The sequence below is a fragment of the Benincasa hispida genome, chromosome 10, assembly GCF_027475165.1.
Source record: "Benincasa hispida cultivar pf3 chromosome 10, pf3_genome.v1.1, whole genome shotgun sequence".
Classification (NCBI taxonomy): Eukaryota; Viridiplantae; Streptophyta; class Magnoliopsida; order Cucurbitales; family Cucurbitaceae; genus Benincasa; species Benincasa hispida.
The window spans coordinates 5983031-6007014 of NC_143487.1; the positions used below are offsets into that span (position 1 = coordinate 5983031).

Consider the following 23984-nt stretch of genomic DNA (forward strand, 5'->3'; position numbering starts at 1 on the left):
CCTAAACTAAGATATATTTTAAACTGTATATAATATATATTTTGTTAAATTAGTGATTGTTGGTACAAATCTGATTTAGTACAATATTTTGTTTTTATCTCAAAATTGCTTCGTTTGTACGATTATAACTGGTAGTTAACGTGAATGTACTTATGATTAAGAAAGAAGAAATTGTAATTGTATTAGTGAATAAATTACCAAACAAAAAGTTCCAAAACTATTATTTTCTTTAAAAAATAAAAAAGACAATTAAAAAGCCAAAAGTCAAACCATAAAAGGAAAAAGAAAAAAATAAAGTGTTTGCTCTTGAACAACCATAAATTATATGTATGTGTATATGCATTATTTGGCCTTGATATTTTGACATCATTGCCCAATATTTCAAAATTCCCACATTACAATATCTCCCATGGGGCCAATGAATTATATATCAAGACAAAATCAAACCCAATTTTTTTTTTCTTTTTAAGAAAAAAAAAATCGTCGATGTGGCAAGTCGAGATTCGCGGTTGAATATTATTCGCTTTGAGATTAAAAAGAAGTAATAATTCAAAACCATAATGATGCAAATACCAATATGAGTCCTAGTGATTAATGTTGGAGAAATAATTTGGTTTATGACAATATTATCTTTGCTTATTGACTCAAAATTAATTTCATCATTAATTAATAGTAATCACTTGGAAAAGCGAGTTTAACCCAATTTTGAATCAAAGGGGATGGGAAAAAGATGTGATTTTTAGTGTTAATTGGGCCATGTCGGCAGTATTAAACCCATAATTTAATTTGCTTCAATTTATCCTGACATGTGTTATGATGTTAAAAATTATGTATTATATGCAGTTAAATTTATCTCTAATTTAATAAAAATAAAATTATTATGAAAATTTTGTTTTTTTTTCTGGGGTCCAATTTTTAGTAGTGACCATGTCGGCAGTTAGAAAAAATAAAAATAAAAATCAAATCAATAGAAATTTTTAAGGAAACTTACAACATCACTGATTAATCATTTCACTTCTGTCAACCACTTTAAGTTAGCAAAACTCTATTTTCTCCCAATAAATAAATAAATAACTCTCTCTCTCTCAGTTCAAGAGGCTATAGTTGCTTAAAAATAAGACTTCCTTCCTTACTAACTAAATCATAAAATAATAATAATAATAATAAGACAAATATCAATTTATTTTGGGTGTCATATCAAATTAAACTTTGAACTAATAATTCTATCAATTTAAATCCTTAATTTGGGTATTTTATCAAATTAAACCCTAAACTAATAATTATATCGATTTAAATCCTGAATTTTTGGAGTTGTATTAATTTAAATCCCAAACTAATAATTATATCAATTTTAAACTTTGAACTATTATAAGTGTATTAATTTTAACCATAAACTTTCATAATTGTATCAACTTAAACCCTCCATTATGTTTTATTTAGATATACTTATGAAAGTTTTAAGGTTTAAATTGATATATTTATGAAAATTTAGAGTTCAAGATGATACAACTATTGGTTTGGGGTTTAAATTGATACAACTCTAAAAGTTTAAAATTTAAATTGATGTAACCCTCAAAATTTAGGATTTAAATTGATACAATTCTTAGTTTAAGGTTTAAATTGATGAATTGATATTTTTTTTTTAAAAAAAAAAATCATCGGAGAATTTAGTTCTAGAAATGTTAACAAGAAGTGATAAATTTTACGCGCTCTAAATTTGGCCCACGTCCCATTAAAAAAAATGGAGTGACAATCTGTCCCATTAGTTAAGATCTTTTAAAGACTCATTCAATGATATTTTTAAGTTTAAAAATTATTTTTGGTCCTGAACTTTCGAGACTAACAATTTAATTCTGAATTTTAGTTTGTAATGATTTAGTCTCTATGCTTTTAATTTTATAACGATTTGATTCTTGAATTTTATTACGTAACAATTTAGTTACTTTCAAAATTGTAATAATTTAGTCTCTCACTTAAAAAAATTTAATCAAAATTTGATGTTAATTTTTAATATTCGATGATGTAGACTTTATATTTTACAAAAATATTGAATCTGTAATCAATTTAATGGTTTATTTATGCATGAAATCTTATTAAATCTCATAATTAATTTCTACAATAGAGACTAAATTGTTACAAATTTTAAAATATAGGAACTAAATTGTTACATAACAAAATATAGAGATTAAATTGTTACGAAATTTAAAGTATAGTGACTAAATTATTATAAACCAAAGTTGACCAAATCGTTACTTCTATGAAAGTTTAGGGATTAAAATAGGATAAAAATCACTTTTAGCCCCCAAACTTTTGTAAAAGTAACAATTTAGTCATTGAACTTTGAATTGCAACGATTTAGTTCCTCAATATTCAATTTTGTAGTAATATAGTCTCTAAACTTTACTATGTAACAATTTAGTCCTTGTACTTTAAAATTTGTAACAATTTAGTCCTTATTTAAAAAATAGTGTTAAGATTTAATGAAATTTCTTGTATAAATAAACCAATAAACTAATTAGAGGCTCAATATTTGTATAAAATACAAAGTACACATCATAAAATAATAAAAATTGACATCTATTTTTGATAAATTTATTTACGTTGGGGACTAAATTGTAAAAAATTTAAAAGTACAAAGACTAAATTGTTATATGCTAAAGTTAAGGGACTAATATTATTATAAAATTGAAAGTATAAAGATTAAATCGTTACAAACAAAGTTGAAGGACTAAATTGACACTTTTATGAAAGTTTAGGGACCAAAGGTGATTTTTATTTTTATTTTTTTTTGGTATATAGTAGATATATAACAGTAATTACAGTGTCATTGGGAGAAATAGCAAAACGCAGAATTCTTTTGAAATATAGCAAATTGCGTGACACATAAGTGGGCCGATTTGCCGTTAATCTTAAATATCCTCACCAACCTTTTTAACCACAATTGTAATTAATTCTGCATCTTATTAATTATATTATAATTAATTTATCAAATTTATAATACAAACTATATTTATTTCCTTTGAGATTTTCATCGGGAACTAAGTGTCTCTCTTCATGTGGAAATTTGGCATAAATTTTGTGATTTAATTTGAAAATAATTGAAATTTGTATCCCAACGATCTCCTATCTTCAAAAAAATGTTTTGAACTAAATCATTTCCTAAATAGACTTTTTATATTTATATTATACTCTTTCTTAATCTAACTAAATCATCTATTTTTTAAGTTGTTTATATGATTATCTTATTTTGGATTTTCAAATATTATATTATATTAGTTTCCTAACTAATTTTTTATATTTATATTAAATTTTCTGTTATCATAACTACGTTTTTAAATTTTTTCATGAATATCTTTATTAAAAACTTGTCTTAAAATATAATAAAATATCTCATTTTTATTAATTGGTCTTATTTTAGAATTTTGAATCATATTATCTTTTTTTAAAGATTCCGTGGGAAGAATAAATAGAAATTTCATCAAATTTATAACAAATACACTCTCACATGTGTTCCCACTTTTCTTTAACCCTGAAACGCCATGAAAAATCAGTTCCATTGCAACTAATTCTGTCATTTGCAGATTTTTTTAGCATGAATTATGATTCTCTTAAATTATCTCCCTCCACTTTTCAAATTTTAAAATCGAATGTAATCTTTTTTTTTTCAAATATTATATTTGATCTTATCTTCAATTTCAAATTTTATTTTATTTAGTTTTTCAATTTTCAATTTTTTAATTAATTTTATTTGTTGTTCTCAATCGACCACAAGTCTACTTTGGAGGCTTGACTTAATCGGTCAAATTCATAGGTGCATAGATGAAAGTTAATCGTCCATCAACCAAGAGTTCAAGTCGCAAAGTCTATTCTTTCCAAAGTGATTTCGTAGGCCAAGCATATGGACGGTGTCAATATCAACCAGTTTGCCTTGGGATCTTAAATCCACATGACAAATTTACCATTGTCGAATATTGTTTGTTTCTCTTCCGAGATCTTCATAATTGGCATCAAACACAATATTATAATTGGTTAGTAATTTTAGGTGACGATTTTTAATTGGGATTTTCATACTCCAATCTAAATCGATTTTTAATCGTCTTATTTATTCATGAATGCAATTATTTAAATAAAGTTTTTATCGGTCCATCCCTCACTTTCTAAAATGATAATTTGGGTCTAGAACAAGAAAAAGTATTATTATAGAATTTTGGCTAAGTTCAAAAGCAATTTAGATTGTTTGATTAATTGATCTTCAATTACAATGTATTTGTTGGGTGTAACTTGGAGACTAATTCAGCGTATTTGTAGGTCATGTAAATACCTAATTGGAAGTATAGCAAAAAAACTTTCAAAAGACCCTTTATACATAACCCTTATCTGAATTACAGTGTAACTCATTTTTTCCTTGTAGGTTCCTTTTGTCATACATCTTTATTTTCTTCTAAAATATCTTCTTGTTTTAAATCATAAAATCACATGGTTGTTTTTGTATTTTTTTTTTTCAAATATCAGAACTAAACCTTTTTTTTTTTCAAATATCATTTTCTTTGTTTTTTTTTTTTTTTTAAATTTTTCAACTTATTCTATGTTTTTGCATTTTGATTTTTTAATTAGTTTGAAAAATTCATACAATCAAACATAAGGTTTTTTTAATTAGTTTGAAAATTTTTGAGTGAAGAGTGAAGATAGACCAATTAGTAAAGTGCAGAAAATTATGGTTCTAATGATAGTTCACGACAACACCATTGTTAGAGGTTAGATTGGCAACAGAGCCTTTGTTGGAGTTGAGATAGAAGAAGATGCTATTGGAGTAATCACTAGTGGCTACGAAGGAGCAATAAATAAAGCCGGTGGAGAAGGAGTTGAAGTCAAAGCTGATGGTAAAGTTTTGGTGGAAGGAGAGGGAGTCATGCCTAACGGAGCCAGAGATGAAAACATAATTGAAGTTGGAGGTGTCACAACTGTTGGTGGAGGAGTTGATTTCGGAGAAAAAAAATGGCAAACACTTGGTTGGAGCACTTAGAGCCCCAATAATCTCTAGACGTTTGTTTTAGTTACAATATAATTACGAGTATTTTTTAATAAATCAATCGAAATCTCATTTGTATAGTTGTTGGTAGTTTAGACTTTTATAAATTCGTTTATTTTTTTATTTTTAATTCATTTTGCCATTTTCACAAATGAGATGTATTGATTTGCTATTTTTACAAATAAAAAGTTAGAATCTATTAATTTTTTTGTTAGTCCAAAAAAATTAATTATCATATTATTTTAGCGATACTTTTATTTATATTTGTGAAGTTAGATAAAAAAAATGTATATAAATTTAAACAACTTATTTAGATTGGATTAATCTCAAATCAAGCCACAAATTTGTATAAAGGATTTTAAAAGTTTTTTTTTCCCAAAGAAAATAGCAATCAAACTTTCTAATTTCCATTGTGACATACTTATTGTTATCCAATTGAATGCCTCTTTACAGCATTCCTAATGATCAAATTCAAAAGTATGTGCTATTGTACTTACTCCCCAACTTCCTTTTTTTAGTGGATGTAAAAGTATAGGTATGTGTGGACAAAATCAAGAACATGATTATTGTCAATATAAATACAAATATGTTTTATTTAGTTTAGCAATATATGAAATAAGAAGAGTTTGACTTTTCGATTAAAGGTATATATCTTAATATGATACAACTATTCAAATGACAAAATATCATTTTTTATATAAATGTGGATGCAAATATGAATATTTAAATAATTTTGTAAAAGCTATAGGAATTAATGAACGAAGAAGAAAATAGAACGTTTTTCAACGTCACTTTTAAGGGGTAAATATATTAATAGTCTCTAATATTTTATTGATTTTTTAGTTTATAGTTTATATATATATTTTTAGAATATAGTTTATGGTTTATATTATATAAAACTTTTCGACTTAATATTTCATTTTTTTTTAGTACAATATACTATTTCAGTTGTTAAAATAGATTTAAGGAAAACAAATTAGATTGGAGTTAGATCACTTAAAAAATTCTTCTTTCAATTCAAGATCTCCAAAAAAAAAAAAAAAAAAAAAACACGTTTACTTAATGTTCATCTGGTTATCGGTCAATTTATTTGGGATTTTGGTTTCTTCATCACTTCTCTATACGCAATTATTAAATAGATTTTTTCTCAACTAAAAAATATATATATTATATATTAGTGATATAAAGGTTTGTGGCTTGAATCTTCTCATCCTTTATTATACTAAAAACATTTTTTTTAAGTGGAGAAGAATTGGATCTATTTTTCCATATATATGCTTATATTCAAGTATTTACTGTACATTTTCTTATGAGTGGGAAAATGTGTCGACGATATAAATATCATCCATATAAATTAGTCGCAAAATTTTATTTAAAAGAATAGATAATATCATAGAATATTCTAGTCAATAGTTTTTTTTTGGTGATTAGATTAATGTCATATTATTAATTTATGTAGTGTGTCATGACATTTTTAAACTTAAATATTGGTTTTATTTTAATCTGAGCATATTTCAAGTTATAAATGTGTTGTCCTAAATTTTAGAAGTTTTAATATTCACTTTCATACATCGTGAACTCAAAGGTTAAAAAAAGTATACTAATTACAGGAATAATATCATTACTCTCATGAGTAAGATCACATCACCCTCATTACGAGCTTCTATCCATACTAGAACGAGTTAATATAACAAGAACATCACAAAAACATCTCCAAATATCAAACACAAACACGAGACAATAACTTGTTGTACGATATACATAGCAATATATATGCTCTTAATAGTGAAGATTGATAAACTAAGAATAGATGACTATAATAGTCAATACCAACATGAGCACATCTCATATGGCATGAATATGTACTATCAAGATCAACCTTAAGATTTGAGGTTCAATCCCTCATCCACATATTATGTATATAAAAAAAACAAATAAAATAAAATCCCTATGATCATCGATAAATACATTTCAAGTAAAAATAGACAAGAACATATTTTTCTTGGACGGGATTGGGCTTACCAAATGGGCTTCTTAAAAAATGACCCATATACCTTAACAAAGTATTATTATTATTATTATTATTTTTAAAAAGAAATCTTTAGAAAACCAAATCATTCAACAATAGCTCAATTAACAAGCATAACCAATCAAGAAAATTATCTTGCCAAAAATAAGATTGAAACTTGTTCACTGGCTGTCGAGCCAAACCATCTGTCATCACATTTTGTGTATACTGGATGTGCTAAAATTGATTCACATGATTCACTTCTATATCTATGATATCTTCTGTTACCGACTTGACTGAAATGAGCACATTTTCCTTCCTAATCAAGAACGGCCTGTGACGCAATCAGACTCCACTACCAACAGCGGTTTCACCTTTGGAGTCACATCTCGAAGCCCTTTTGTAATCACATTAACTTCTGTATATAATGCATCAAAAGATCCCTTCATAGTCTTTCTATCAGCTGTAATGAGCACCCCTATGATCTTGAAGCACCTAGCCAACACCCCGTTTACCATGCGAAGCATCCTAAGCTGCATCACATGATAGAGCCAACCAGTACTTAGGAGGGCAGACCCACACAACCTAACCATCAACATGTTGCCCCTCATCCTCACACGAACTGCTAAGATCATCTGCCATACTTGTCCTATGGTCGTTCTGCTTTAAAAAGACATAAGAAAACTCTTAATTAATTCAATCAATATATCCACCGAACCATTATAAAAAGACAACATAATCGCGACCATTAGGCCATCTCGAGAACCATAAGTCGAGCAGGACAACTCGAGCAAGTATCGGGCCAACCGAGAACTATCGAGTCCCATTGATGCTTCAGGATGCCATCTCGAGTGTCGGGATGTCATCAACTTTCTCTCTCCTGCTCGGGCACACTTATTGAGAACCATCATCAACCGACCCATGAGCAACAATCCAACTCGGGACTTCCTAGACATCTATCTATCCGGACATAGTCGAGACTTAGGCCCTTCTGCGCCCTTGTCGAATCAAAACGACATACCGGGTGCTACATCGAACCTCTAACACTTTGTCTTTGCTAGATATGTCGACACTCATGTGTCGCCACTACACTGTCTGCACAAGTGGGATCACAATCTACTTTCTCAAAGTTAGTTTGTGACATCCTCCCCCACTTAAACTGTCATCGTCCTCGATGACAAATTCGGGGGTGCAATCCACTTTCATTCTCGTTGGTTTTCAAAGAGCCACTACAAATGAACTATGTCGGCAGTTAAACACACTTTTATCATTTATTATTGTTTTTAGATATTACTAACATGGGTCATTATTATGTTTTTTAACTTGATGCTAACATAGTTTGTGATAAATTGGAGTTGTATGGAATTTTTTTTTTACACCCTGGCTACTATATATAACTTTTTATTTAAATACTTATAGCATTGGTTTAAAGGATGATTTGACTCTGACGTGAATATGAGTAATTAATTAATTAAATCACAACACATCAACAAAGTTCAATCAATATGAGATATGTCTTTTTGGTTAAAAGGTCAGAGATTTAAAATTACAAATGTATGAAAAATTTACTTTTAGGTAAAAAAAAAGTCACACAATTCTAACATGGTGATTTTGTTAAATAATAATAAAAAGATATGAAAATTAATATATATATATATATATATTAATAATTTCGAATTTTAATATTCAAAATAAAAATTTGAATATGTTATTGTAAAAAACAACAAAATAAAGGTTAAAATATGTTGTTCTATTTTTGTTCAATTTTAGTCATTGTACTTTTAATTGCTCAATTTTAGTTATTGTGTTTTAAATCAATTTTAAATTTATATTCAATTTTTTTTAGTACAACAATTACAGGGTAGGGTCCGACCTTTGACCATTAGGGAAAAAGTCATGTCAATTGACACTAAACTAAACTCATTTTGGCAAATTTATATACTCAAAGTTAAAACTTATTGAAATTGTTCAAAAAATAAATATTATTTTCCTATAATGAAATACAATGTGTGAATAATATTTTCAAAATTTATAGTAAATTTTGTATATATATGAAAATATTAATGCATTGGTGGATAATAAAAAGTTTGGTTAAAAATCACTTTTACTCTCTAAACTTTCAAAAGAGTAACAATTTAGTTCATCAACTTTGATTTTAACGATTTAGTCCCTAAACTTTTAATTCTGTAATAATTTAGTACTTGAATTTTACCGTGTAACAATTTAGTCCTTGTACTTTAATATTTGAAACAATTTAGTCCCTACTATAGAAATTAGAGTCAAAGATTTAATAAGATTTCTTGCATAAATAAGTCGATAATAAAATACAAAGTCTACATCATAAAATAATAAAAATCAACATCTAATTTTGATAAATTTGTTTATGTTAGGGACTCAATTATTATGAATTAAAAAATATAAGGACTAAATTGTTACACATTAAAGTTCATGGATTGAATCATTACAGAATTAAAACTACATGGACCAAATCGTTACAAGACAAATAAAGAACTAAATTGTTATTTTGGTAAAAGGTTAGACAAGTATTTTTTTAACAATTTTTTTGACATAATACTTTTAAGAAAAATTAAATTGGATAATATGTTTGGGTTTCTTGTACGGATAGCCTCATTTGGGAGGCCCAAATGAAAAATGGCCTCCTGTAGAGAAAGTAATGGAAAGTTACGTCATAAGCGTGTGATTTTACCGATTCACCCCTGAGATGCACCCCTCGTGCCTGTCAATACGAATTTACTCGATCCTTGATGGCTCCTCACACGTTCTTCGATGCACAGTCACTCGATACCTAGCTTCATGGTCACTCAATACGGCTTCAATCGACACGTGTATATTCGACCATATCAACGTCATACTCGATTATTTTGAATTATCTATGTCACTCGATACGGAACCTGCTCTATAATTAATGTTCATGTATGAACATACACAATTGGAGAATTTTCTGGCCATATACATGGTGAATTTTAAATCGATTTCTTAAAATGTGAAGTAATTTTTTTTTTATTAACTAAGAACAAACAAGACTGAAACATGAAAGAAAAAATCGGGATCACTTTCTCTTCAAAAAATCCACTTCACAAAACCTGTTTATCTTGATGGAGATCAAGTTATAAAGGCACTGAGATCATTTCACTATATTGTCTCACACCTCAAGTAAGTAAATGTGCTTTTTCCTGCTAATTTTTTTTTTAAATTTTTTTTTGACGATGTGCGAGACATACAAATGTAGTAAATAGAACGAATGAGTGTGAGTTTGTGAGTGTGTACTGATACATGCAAGTAGCTCCCAGTGAAGCGAGGATGAGGAGAAAGAGCTATGAAACCTGAAAAGTATCAAGTTGAGAATACCGAGTATCGAGTGACGAGAATCGAGTAGCAAGTAGCGAGTATTTAACAGTTACCTATTTTCCTAAATGCTCACTTTCTGTATTGTTTTTCTTGAAGGATGGATAAGTATATATTCTTATGTTATGGTGGTATATGGGACGATACAGAAGAATGCTCTACTGGAGGCCGTTTGAAAGGTTTGCTATTCCAAGCACATTGACGACAATGAGCTGGTAAATCTTGTATAAGATATCATGCAAGTTAATTCGATATGGTTCAATATTATAATGAGGGTGAAATATAAGATGAATATTGATTCTCCTCCAGTATGCTTAATGAACGATGCTGATGTTAAATTTCTTCTTTCAGAGTATGACCGTACTAGGCTGCAGGTATTTGTAAGTCTTGAGGAAATCGAAGAAATTCATCGTGGCAACATTTGATTGCTAAGAGAGATCAGACCAACCCATGTGTGAAGATGATGTAAATGAGCATGATGTTTGTCCATTGGGTGTCTCACTGGAAAATGATAACATTGATGTTAATATAATGAACGTATTGCATCCAAATGTGACAATAGAAGATGTTGGGACATGTGTAAGTGAGAATGCAATGATAGAAGATGAAGAGGTTAGGAATAAAGAACAGACAACCTCGGTTGTTTTAGGGAAAAATCCTTCTGTTGTGAATGAAGAACAACCAATCCAAATTTTTTTTAGGGAGTGGTCATTTTGTCGTGAATGAAGAACAACCAACTCCAATTTTGTCAAATGATTTTGGCCATTTTGTTGGGAGTATACTTCGCCAAAATCCGATCAATGTACCATCTAGTAGTAACGCCAAAATTGGGGACTTGATTATGCAACCATAGTCGTCTATAGGGTTGGTAGATACAATTGAAGAAGGTCAAATTTTCTTCAGCAAGAGTGATATGAAGAAGAGGTTAGCAATGTTGGCCATTAAGAACAACTTTGAGCTGCGGGTTAAAAAATTGAACAAAAAATTGTATAGTGTTCGGTGTTCACACAAGACTTGTAAGTGGGTTGTTCAAGCTATTAAAATAGGCGGATATGATATTTTCAAGATCATAAAATGCATGCTCAATCGCACATGCTCGATTAAGTATTGAATCATGACCACAGGCAAGCCAACACATTCGTTATTGGTCACCTAATAAAGGACAAGTTTCGCATTGGTCGGGGGGACAAATCACACCGTATTATTGAGGATATACGACAACAATATGGTGTCAATATTAGTTATGACGAAGGCATGGCATGCGAGAGAAACTACTTTTGCTCTTTCAAGGGAGACGCCAGAGGAATCATATGACGTCTTGCATGCATATGGTGAGGTTTTGAAAATAGAAAATCTTGGAACTGTATTTGAGATTGAGCTTGAATAATCAAAATATTTCAAATACATGTTCATAGCTCTAGGTGCGAGTCTAAGAGGCTTTAAGAGTTATCAACCCGTGATCATTGTAGATGGCACTCATCTAAAGAGTAAACATAAGGGAACAATGATAGTTGGTATTGCAATGAATGGTAATAACCAACTGTACTCACTAGCATATGTAATTGTTAATAGTGAGAATGACTGATCCCTGAAGTGGTTCATGAAAAACCTAACAACAATTGGAGAATGCCTTAACCTCGTATTCGTCTCAGACCATGGATAGAGCATAGCTAATGTCGTTAATATCATATTCCCCAATTCTTACCACGGACTTTGTACCTTCCATTTGAAAAGGAACGTGGAGAAATACTTCAAAGGCGAGGCCATTAAAAAATTGTTTCACGATGTTTGTAAAGCGTATCGAGAATTAGAGTTTAAGTGTCATTGGGTCCAAATAGTAAACTACAATAATGGTTCCCTTGCTAGATATTTAGAGGATGTTGGTATTCAACGGTGGGCACAGTGTTACCAGTCCGATAACCGATATGATAACATGACCAGCAATAGTGTTGAATGCTTCAGTGATATTACTAAATAAGCAAGAGTGTTACCAATAACTTCATTGGTAGAATACATAAGAGGTGTACTTCAAGGTTTGTTTCATAAGCAGCGAACAATGTGGCCTAATAGTACATCGACACACTCAATCTATGTGGAGGAAATAATGGGTTTAGAATGTGAAAAAGCAAGGCGATGCCAAGTAAATCTAATTGATTGTTATAGATTTCATATCAAGGACGGTGGATTAGATGGTATAGTCAGCCTTAACACTCGAGAATATAATTGCAAGCAATTTCAGTGTTTGAAGATTCCGTGTTCGCACGCTATTGCTGCAACTAAGAGTGCAATATTAATCCGTTCACTCTATGCAGCCGATTGTATAGTGTTGATTCCCTAGTATTAGCATATGTCGAATCAATAAACCCGCTTGGTCATGTATCACAATGGAAAAATCCACCAGGGTATACCAAGATAAAAATACTCCCACCAAAAAGAGTGGTACAGGTTGGTAGACGAAGGGTACACAGGATACCTGATAACGGGCAGAAATGCACGTTATTACAACGCAAAGATATAAACAATGTAGGATTGCGACAGTAAAAATATATAAAATTGTGTCCAAAAGCATTAAGTTGAGAACATTGCGTTCGCATGTGCCAATTGCGTTAAAACAACTAATTTATGTATTTTGTGCAGGAAAATGCATTGGCACAAGGCAAAATTGCGATCAGGGAATTTAGCGTCCGAGCGCATTAGAAGATTGCGACCGCAAAGCTATGCGATCGTATGCGTTCACGAAGATCTGCTCAAGAAGGTGGCCGTATAGAGACGACACATCAAAGTGAAAGCTTAATAAATCACGATGGGACAAAAAGCTTATGATGATCGAATTTGAATTTAGTTGACAAGCCGTTAACAACATACTGTAGCAAGTACACTCAACGTTTTGGTGACAATTAATCGGCGCATCAGACAGAGATTTAATGGCATCCCATCAGTGAAATCATTTGAGAGAAAAGCTTCTTCACCTTAATCTCTATAAATACCGAAGGCCACCATCGATAAGGGAGCTTAGCCGTATAGATAGTTCGTCATATAGAAGATAGTTAGCCGTTGTTCATAGTTTTCTTACACTTAGAAGGTGGAGGCGAGTGAAGGATTGGGGACGACGAGAGATCACTCCTGGGAAGCTCGGAAGACTATTGGGAGGCGCTACAAACGAAGAGAGGGCCGACTCTTGCGGAAGCAAGCACATTCTTTTGGGTAGAGTAGAGAAAAAAAAAAAAACACAATGTAAAAACCTTGGGAAGCAAGACATTGCTACCAGACTCATTATCCCTACTTTCCATTGTCATTCTATATTCTGATTTTATTTATCAAATGGAATTTGCGTCTCTACATCTGTTCACTCTTTTTACATTACACATGAGTAACTAAACTTCCAAATGGGTTGAGAAGCACTTAGCTAACATAACCTGAGATCTTCACTTTATGCGATCATCTTGTACTATGTATGCGTCATTCGTCCTTTAGAGATGCTCGGGAGGGTGGTCTAAGGATAAAATCTAGGCCTGGGAAAGTCAGATTAGAATATAGGCTTGGGAGATTCAGATTAGAACCGCATAAGTAAGAGATAGAAACTTAGGAATAAGTTATGTTTGCTATTAACGCATCGCATGCACCCTAGAGATAGGATATGATAGTATGCGGTCACCTTGTGTATGTGTGCATCATTCATCATCGCATAGACAAGAATATAGATTTAGGAATAAGTCCTATCAACATCATTGTATACATTGCATGCGTCTTAGAAATAGGAACTATGAAATTTGCATTGGGAGATGATTTGCTGTTGTGTGTGTAGCATGATCGCATAGCTTGAACGCAATCTTAGGAAGTGTTAGCTAAATCCCTTCTCAACCTGTTCCCCGCATACTCATTGTTACTTTCGCTATTATTAATTCTTTTCTCAATTTCGTCACATAGAATCTATACTTTAAACAAACATACCAACCAACTCATTGTTTTATTTGTCACTGCAAAGGAATCAGAAATCACTGTCGCATACTGTCTCCATAGTCCCTGTGTTCGACCCTGGGCTTACCAGGCGACCTAGTAGGATTTATAATTGGATTTTGCTAAGAAAACTTGCATGTACAACGCATACACCACCATCACAATATACACCATTATTTCATCATAATCACGAACGCATCAAGTTTTTGGCGCCGTTGCCGGGGACTGCGGCAGTACATATTGTGCTAACAGTAATTTTTTTTTATTTTCTTTGCAGCTTTCCATCTCTGTGCACTGCCTCTCCTTTGGTAAGGGAAGAAGCGGGCGTTGATGAGCAAAGGACAAATTCCTGAGCCCAATTACGACCTAGAGATTGAGAGAACTTTCCGAAGAAGAAGAAATAGCAGCCAACAACAACAAGAGAAAGATCCCAACATGGCGGAGCAATCGGAAAACAGAGCACCAAATGCAAATAATATCATGGCGAACCCCATTCTCTCGGTGAACGACCGCAATAGGCCCTCCGGGACTATGCGTCGCCCGACCTTTATGATTTATCACCAGGAATCATGAGGCCAACCTTGGATGGATCGCGGTTCGAGATGAAGCCGGTGATGCTGCAGATGATTAAAATTGCTGGACAGTTTGGCGGTAGGCTTGGCGAGGATCCGTACACCCACCTTTGTATGAGGAGTGAATCTCAAGGACAAATTGGTAAAATCACATGCTTATGACGTAAGTAGAAATCATTTTTCATTTGGCCTTCCAATTGAGTCCATCCGGTACAAAAAAAACCCAATATGTTTTTCGTTGGTTCGTCTTCGGTTGGGAGGTAGAAGAATGCGACGGCGGTGGATAGAAAGGAAGGGGAGATTCAATTACAGTGATGCTGAGACTGCGAGTGAAGCCCGTCGTTTGGTGTTCTCTTCCCATCTCCCATTTCACTTCTCTTCCCCTTTCCCCCTCAATTCTCAGACCTGTCCTCCGCCGGCGCAACCCTCGGCTCTTCCTCACCCGGTTCTCCGCCTCCTCTGCCCTGTGTAAAACCTTGGAATCTTCTTCACCTAAAGGCCTCTCCGATGCCGACTTGGTGCCTTTCCTCTCATGTTCGATGCCTTCCTATCCCCTCAAAGTTGCCGTTCTTCTCAGCGGCGGCGTCGATAGCAGCGTCGCCCTCCGCCTCCTCCACGCTGCTGGCCACTCCTGCACTGCCTTCTACCTCAAAATCTGGTTCCAGGTGCTTCCTCTTTGTTCTTTTAAATGGAATAGGTTATATGGTTGTTGTGTTTTTTTGCAAATTAAGGTAGATGATATTGAGAATGCTGGCGCAATCGTGAGTAATCAAATGGTCATTTTAGCACGAAGTCTTGTAGCAAAAATAATTGGTGTTTAGGATTATAATCAAGAACGCGTGTGGAAGTGTTTCTCTTTTTGTATGTATCAGCTGTGTTGGCAGAGGATAATAGCCTGTTCGTATGACCGCACTTTGATGGGTTTTGTTTTCGTAGGAAGATTTCGAGAATTTTTGGTCAGAATGCCCATGGGACGATGATTTGAAGTATGCTAAAGCTGTTTGTGATCAGGTTTGTTACTATTTTAGCTTATAAATCCATCTGGACTTAAAAAGTGTAATTTGGCCAGCGAAGATCTTAATGAAATAAAGGTTTTCTTGGGAAATTGATCATCGTTCAAGATGTCCATAAGTTATTTCACCATATGGCGCCGTAATTATAGGTTCTGCATAATGGGAAAATATGTGTCTTATTTTTCTGCCGTAGTTTGTGCTCAAGAGAGATCTTAGAATTGAAAAATGTAAATTGGTTTTCAGGTTGATGTACCATTAGAAGTCGTTCATTTGACCGAGGAATATTGGAGGAATGTGGTAAGTGCCTTTTTACAATTACAATTGTGTGCTATAACTTTGATGGAAATCTTAATGATATTAGTACATGACATCCAATCAATTTGGTATACTTGTGCCGGCTGACCCTCTTGCTCATTCGTTCTTTTCTAATAGGATAGGACAAAGTAGTTTTAGGTTCTCTTTTCTGTCTACTGAATATTGCTTAGTTCATGCTTTTAGGTTTCTTATATAATTGAAGAATATCGATGTGGCCGTACTCCAAACCCTGACGTCCTTTGTAACACAAGAATAAAGTTCGGTATGTTCATTGGATGCGCTAGAGATTTTGGCTATATCATCATGTTTTATTTTATTTTATTATTTTGTTATTTGTATGTTTATGATTTCTTTTGTATTGATATAATTTATGGCATCCCCTGCTTTTTCCAGGTGCATTCATGGATGCAATAAGCAATATGGAGTTCGATTATGTTGCTTCAGGGCATTATGCAAATGTTATTCATCCATCTGCTGATCAAATGGATAAACCTTCTGTTTTAGAACTATCCAAGGACATGGTATCTGGAAACAATTGCATGGGCCTTTCTTTCAATCTAACCCATCCAATAGGGAGTATCAGTTATAACTTGCTGAACTTTATTATTTTGTAGTTGATTGTTTCTATAACCCTTTAGGACACTATTTTGCTATTTTTATGACTCTTGTCTATATGCTGTGCATGACAGTTAGTGATGTCTTTAATAATTCAACTTGAAGTCTTGTGTATAAACTCAGTGGAACGATATGACCTATATTGATGTCTTTAATCTATATTTTACGCATGACAGTTAGTGATGTCTTTAGTAATTCAACATGAAGTCTCATGTATAAACTCAGTGGAACAGTATGACCTATATTGAACAACATGGGCCAGTATTTGTTGTAATCCATCTAGAAACAATATCATTAATAAGTATTATGTATTGCTTACCTAGTTCAAGTTTTATTGTCAAACGCATTTATCCTTTCCTTGTTTTTCATTTGTTCCTAACTAAAGATTTCCTATTTTACTTCACTATTATTGTTTTTTAGGTCAAGGATCAAACGTATTTCCTATCGCATCTCTCACAGAATCAGCTTAAACGGCTTTTATTCCCTCTTGGTTGTATTCCAAAGGTTTGTTCAAGCTTACTTTACAGCATTTATTATCATGTAATTTTTAAGATATATCTTATGTTTCAGACTTCAGATTGTAATCCGAGAAGTTCAGCTTCGTAAATCTATATGATTTGGTACTGGCCTTCTAAGCTTCTACAGACATAAACACCTAGCAGCTAACATCGGTTGCATTCCATTGAGGAATTTATGTATTTAATAAAAGTTAAAAATCATATTGGACTTTTCCAATTGATGTAGATATCATATTAGAGCTTTTGGATGTGTTATCTTGCAGCCTGAAGCTATTAAGTTTTTAACTGTTCTCGTATGCAAAACTTATATATAAGTGTTTCAATTTGTAAGTTCATATCATGAGTTAACACTTGCTCCCATCTTAACCAGCTACATTCTTTCAGCTAATGCACTATCTTTTTTGAAGGAAAAAAGAATTACCTGTGTGCTTGTTATCTTGTTAATATGTTTTTCTAGCGTTGTGACTTCAGTAACATGTTTCTTCTCTCAGCCTTATATTCCCTCAACAATCATCTGCAGGATGAGGTTCGCAAACTTGCTGCAAAATTCAACCTGCCAAACAAAGACAGAAAGGATTCACAAGGAATATGCTTTCTTGGGAAGGTACTTTTGGATGTGGTGATTGAAATATCTGTTTGGAGAACTTGTGATTTTCTCAAAAACCATTCCTCAATGCCAGTATTTCTAACTATTTGGTTGCATCGTAAGAATACTCTATTACTTGTTATAACTTTTGCGTATAAAATTTGCTAACTCTTGTTGAAATTTTCTGATGGCTGAACTTTCCCTGAGCTAGTTTTTTATTTCCTTATTCTTCCTAACTGCAAAAATTTTCATTCATCTAGTTTATGAAGATGGGTCTCGTATAAGGTATCTAGTGGGTATAATTCATGTAGAACCTGTTTCTTTGATGTGTAGATAAAGTTTAGTGAATTTGTTGCAAGACATATTGGGGAGGACGAAGGTGTGATACTGGAGGCAGAGTCGGGAGATTTTCTTGGCAAACATCGAGGATTTTGGTTCTACACGATTGGCCAACGTCAAGGTCTAAGACTTCCTGGAGGACCTTGGTATGCCTTTTCAATCAATTCAATGTTCTCTGCTGTTTAGCGGTTGTATCATGTATGATTAATGAAACTTCAGGAACATCTTAAATTCTATTTGGTAGAGTAGATTTGAACGTTACAGTGTGCCAGTTTAGTTTTTAGTGACAAATTACGTTGAATTATTTCTAATTTGGTGCCTCATGAGTTCACATTCTTTACTTGTGTCTCTCGCGGAGTTATATTACAATGACGATTTCAGCTTTTACGCCTTGGTCTAATGCAGGTATGTTGTGGAAAAAGATATAAAGAACAATGTAGTATTTGTGTCGAGAAATTATTTCTCATTTGACAAAAGAAGGCGGGTGTTTCGTGTTGGATCACTAAAATGGCTTACTGGTATGCCCCCAGACCAATTTTCTGGGCTTCAATGTAAGGTAAAGTTTCAGCTTCCATCTCCCATATTTCTCGTTAGTTTCACTACTTCAAATTGTTTGGCTGTAATGGTATAACAGAAAAGGCAATAGTCTTAACATTTTTATTCAAACCTCTCCTGAGAAGCCTTCAGTTTATTCCTGCTAGTTTGTGTCAACAATCATGCTTGGGAAAATTGATAATCCGGAAACGTTGATTAATTACATAATAATTTCGATCTTCCATGATTATTCAATAGAACAAGCATCTCGACGTCATGGGTTTTTCTTTCAAAGAAAGGATTTAAGTTTGGAAGTCAATTTTATTTGATAAGGGATTGTGTAGGGGCTTTCTTTTTTGAGATGGAAAAGTATTAGATTCTATTTTATTTAGGAATTAAACGTATTAGATTGAGTAGATGATCTAGAAATGGTCTGGGGATGCTATGCCTGCTATATTCCACTCATTTGCTTTTAGATTGTGTTATTGGTCTAGATCCTTATCATGTCATTTCCAGTTCCCCATTGTTTCATGATTATATACAATTATTAGGTCCGACATGGCCCGAGTTTCTATAGCTGCAATTTGACAATGGAACACAATGAGGATGGTCGTGAAGACATTGCTGTTGTTCATCTAAGCGAAGACGACCAAGGCCTCGCAGCAGGGCAGTTTGCAGCCTTTTACAAGGGAAGGAGATGCATTGGGTCAGGCGTGATTTTAGAATCATGGGATGATCAGGGGTTTCCTGTATGTCCAAAGGCTGTTGAAAATGCACAAATGGAAGATAAATCGAAGCTTGGTAAACCAATAAAGATAAAAGTGAAACCAGAGAGTGTTCTGAAAGAATCTGAAGCTAAAGATGACACGAAAATACACGGCGAGTCAAATAACCAAGAAACCACTGTGATCAAGCAAATAGGAGAAGTATCTTCAGATGAAGCAATCACCACAGCCCCAATGAAATGGCTTGGAAGCCTTCGGAAGAAGTTGCTGCAGGTATTTTAATTTTGCCCTAGTTTAGAAAACGAATCCTTCATTACAGCCAATGAAAGTGAAACCCACAAGATTACTTTTTATTTATTATTATTATTATGAATCTTTTAACTTGTTTATGACATAACTAAATGTTTGTAAGTTATAAGAACTGATCTTGAAACGTCTGGCCAAATTGAAATCAAACACAAATCCAAATGACAATTTAGTAGGGTAACGGATTATATCTAATTTCATGCATTCCCTTCAATTGCAAAAATAAATAGATAAATAAATAAAATAATATATTTGAGGGGTGCTGTATGGGCTGTACAAAGAATGATGTAATATGGGATGCACTAAAATATGAACAATATTTAAATAAATCATGGGTAGTATATAAAATGATAAGTGAGGATCAAATTTCACAACCCGCTTAAAAATAAAAATTTTTATATAGATAAAGAGTATCCAATCAATTTCTATAAAGAAAATACTCATTGGAGTAGTAGTAATGTTAATAGTAAATAAATAATCTTTGTTAAGAAGGAAAAAAAAAATAAAACAGCAAACAGTGTTCAATAAGGAACAATCTTTAACGTTGTCCAGTGGATGTGTTCAATATAGATCTTCAGCCTACAAATTGACCATAATAGCAATAATTTATCATAATGGAAAGATTCAATTTCTACTAACCAATAAATCACGACCATAGATGCATCTATGAGAAATTGATTTGACAGTGCGCAATGCTATAATAAGGTCTTCCAAAATTTCAATGTGTAATTGTAATTACTATCACATTTGGGTGATTAAAAATAACTTACTACGATATATTGGAACTTGGTCTCCTCCGACTCCTTATCTTATGTATTATTTTTAGCAGTCTTCAAATTCATTTCATAAAATACTTTAGCTGATTGTACAACTCGAGACTCATAGTAGTCATCCCACTCACGGATTAGTTTAGTACATTTCTCAATCTAAAAATAGATATAAAGATAGAAATATTTAAGAATATAAATATTAATTTAGGGAAAAATATTAATATAGAGAAAACTATGTATGTATAATACGAAAGAAACTTACAGCTGTAGAACCAGACAAATATTGTGCAGGGAGTTGAAGTAGATAATTCGTATCGGGTTGTATGTCCTAAAACTTATAGTTTGCGTACATTAAACATATTCTATTTTACAATAAAGTTGTTGTTGAGATTATTCAGTAAAAATGTTATTGAATATGTGAATTGGACCTTTTAATCCTAAATCCAATAAACTTAGAACTCTTGGCTATAACATGCATACTTGAACTTTATGTAGAGACATAAAAGTGGGTCAAGTTCGAGTAATAGCTAAAATGGTCTATGCGACCTATTTTGTATTTGATACAAATGATGTGATCTTGAATCATTCATGTGGAGACATGCAAGTTGGGACATCCTATGCAATGAGTTTGTATACCACGAAATAGTCACTTTTACTTTATAACACTGTTTGCTGATAGGAATCTTAATCCTAAACTAACTATGGACTTTTGTTTATTTGAGATTATTCTTTAATCTGCATGGGTGAGAGTGGCTTAACATTGCCGACTTAATAAGCTTTCCATTTGAGGGGTAAGTCCGGGTAGATAGCTGGGGACATAGTCCTGCAAGATAGAATTCGCTCCTACCCGATTTTAGAATTAGTAGATAAGTTGTTATTTTAATGCTGACTTTGGATCTTGAATAAGGGGCTCCACCCTCTCATTGGCCTGAGACGGACTCAATTTGTTGATTGGATCACAAACCAATTGTTCATTAGAGGATTAGTAGAACTTAAGGAACAAGATGTAATTATAGGGGTAAAATGATAATTTTGACCTAGCTGTAATTACGAACAACATGTGAAGGATCGACTTACTAATCATGGTTGAATCAAGTGGAAATAAATATATCTATAGTGAGGAGAGTGCAGCTATTGAGCTTTAGTGAAGTGTCACGACAGTTAACGAAAGTTGGTTAAATTAGGTTAAAAGGTTTAACTGGTTAATCTCAAATTGTTGGAGCTCATGTTCGGGATTGATATTTTAATTAATTTAATATTTGATATTAAATTAATTAAATTATTTAATTAATTATTAGAATTAATTTTATTTAAAATTATTTTAAAAAAATAAATGAATTTTATTTAAAATTAATTATTTGAATTAATTATTAAAATTATTTTTAAAATTGAATTTTGTGGAAAATTCAAAAGTTAGAAAATTGGGGTTAGTGGAAAATCGCACATTTCCTACTTTGAGTAACACCTCATTTCCCACTTTAATTAAAGATTCATAAAGTGTCATTTGGAGATGCAATTTGATGGCACAGAGTCACTTCTATAAATACGAGAAGAATTGAAACCGAAAAGGTTCATGCAACTTAATTTTTTTTTGAAGAAAAATTGTTCTCTCAACTTTTTATCTCCTAAAACACTTCCAAACCCAAAATTTCCTTAAATTCTCATTACAAATTGGATCTCACAATCCGTTCTAAGGTCGGAGAATAGTGGAGAAGACTCTGACGATGGTCCATGAATCGTTCGTGACAAAAAGATCTAGGAATTAGATCAATTTGGAAGTTCTTCAAAGTGGTCTCTCAAAATCCTATTTCTCCAAGTTTTGAACATGCATGCTTTAATTCTAAAATTAATGTAGTTAGAGTGCTTAGAATCATGATTATTTTCGCATGTGTGTTGTAGCCTCTTACCCTCAAGTTATAGATAGAAAAATATGGAAATAATCATATGTTTAATTAAACATAAAAAGAAAGATTTACTTTTTTTTTGGGGGTTAAAATATCATTTCAATAGTCGAATTTCAATAAATCTTACATCTTAAAGAAGGAATTAAGCAAAGAAAAAAGCAATTAAATAAACCGACCTGATGACATTTGATAGGATGATGTATGAATATTTTTCAAATTTTGTTCTATTTCGAGAGCATTTGTGGTGTTGCAAACTAGCTGACAAAAGACAATCGAAATGAGCTCAAATATATATATACACACAATATTAATTCAATATTGACAAACATTTGAAAAGATAACAAATTAAATTAAAATAATGTAACCTCAAAACTAAGAACAATTCTGTTTTGGAAGTTAAAATAACAATGACCTATACACAATAATGGAATCCCAAAGATTATTAGAAGAATTACACTACAAATAAGACTTGTGGATTCGTGTGAGATATTGTTTTTGTTGTGGTCTTGTTCATCAGTCCTGAATCATAATTTAAATCAATAATCAAAACATAATACATTAATTAATTAATAAAAAAATATTAATTAACAGGGTAATTACACTTAAAAAGAAAGAAAAACAAATATTTTTAAAGGTCGAGTAAAGCGTCTTTACTAAATCTTAATCTAAAAGAGATTATTAGATCTCCTGAGAAAATTATGGGATACAAGGTTTATTCCTTTTGATTTTTTTAATGACAAGATTAGATGTTGCACCTAATCTCATGTATCCCTCCCTCAATAATAAAAAAATTATTTTTCTTTTGAATTTTTTTTTCATGTGACAATTTTATTAGACAAGCATAAAAATAATTGCATTTTAATAGATTATATATTTGTATGTAATTGCTTAATTTTGATGATTTTTTTTTCGATTTTTTTAAATACACACGAGGACATCTTACTTTGTGAAACAAACGAGGTGTTTGAGTCTTAACCTCAAATGGGCGGAGTGAGCCCCTCTATGTTTGAGGCTCCGTTTCCAATTATTATAACTTATCATTAACTACAATTTCAAATCTCTCTTTGTTTTTATGTCTACTTTGCTAAAATAGTCTATTATAATCTATTTTAAATAGTTTGGACCGAAACATGTACTATTATAACTACTGAATAAAATTTACTATCAAATCAAACTTCAAAAACCAAAAACTATAATTTATATTACCAAAAAAAGCTTAGCTAAACCAACATCTATATGTAAAATAAAATATTTGGTAATGGAGAGGGAGGAGAGACAACCATAGGGGAGAAAGAAAAAGTAATATTAAAAAAATATTATATATATAACATAATGACATAAAATATATTCTTTTTTTTTTTTGGGAGAGATACCTTTTAAATATATTCTTTAAAACACATAAACCATATGAATCAATACAATTATTT

The 23984-nt window shown here is 32.0% G+C and overlaps 1 protein-coding gene across 1 annotated transcript; it reads left to right on the forward strand.

The window, feature by feature from the left end:
- The first annotated feature begins 15124 nt into the window (after positions 1–15124).
- LOC120088435 (tRNA (5-methylaminomethyl-2-thiouridylate)-methyltransferase) lies at positions 15125–20033 on the forward strand. Its single transcript, XM_039045726.2, has 10 exons — positions 15125–15597; positions 15869–15943; positions 16189–16242; positions 16444–16522; positions 16654–16781; positions 17296–17379; positions 17914–17997; positions 18313–18464; positions 18724–18874; positions 19404–20033. The coding sequence occupies exons 1-10, from the start codon at positions 15247–15249 to the stop codon at positions 19857–19859; spliced, it is 1614 nt and encodes a 537-aa protein (XP_038901654.1). The 5' UTR covers positions 15125–15246; the 3' UTR covers positions 19860–20033.
- Positions 20034–23984: the final 3951 nt, after the last annotated feature.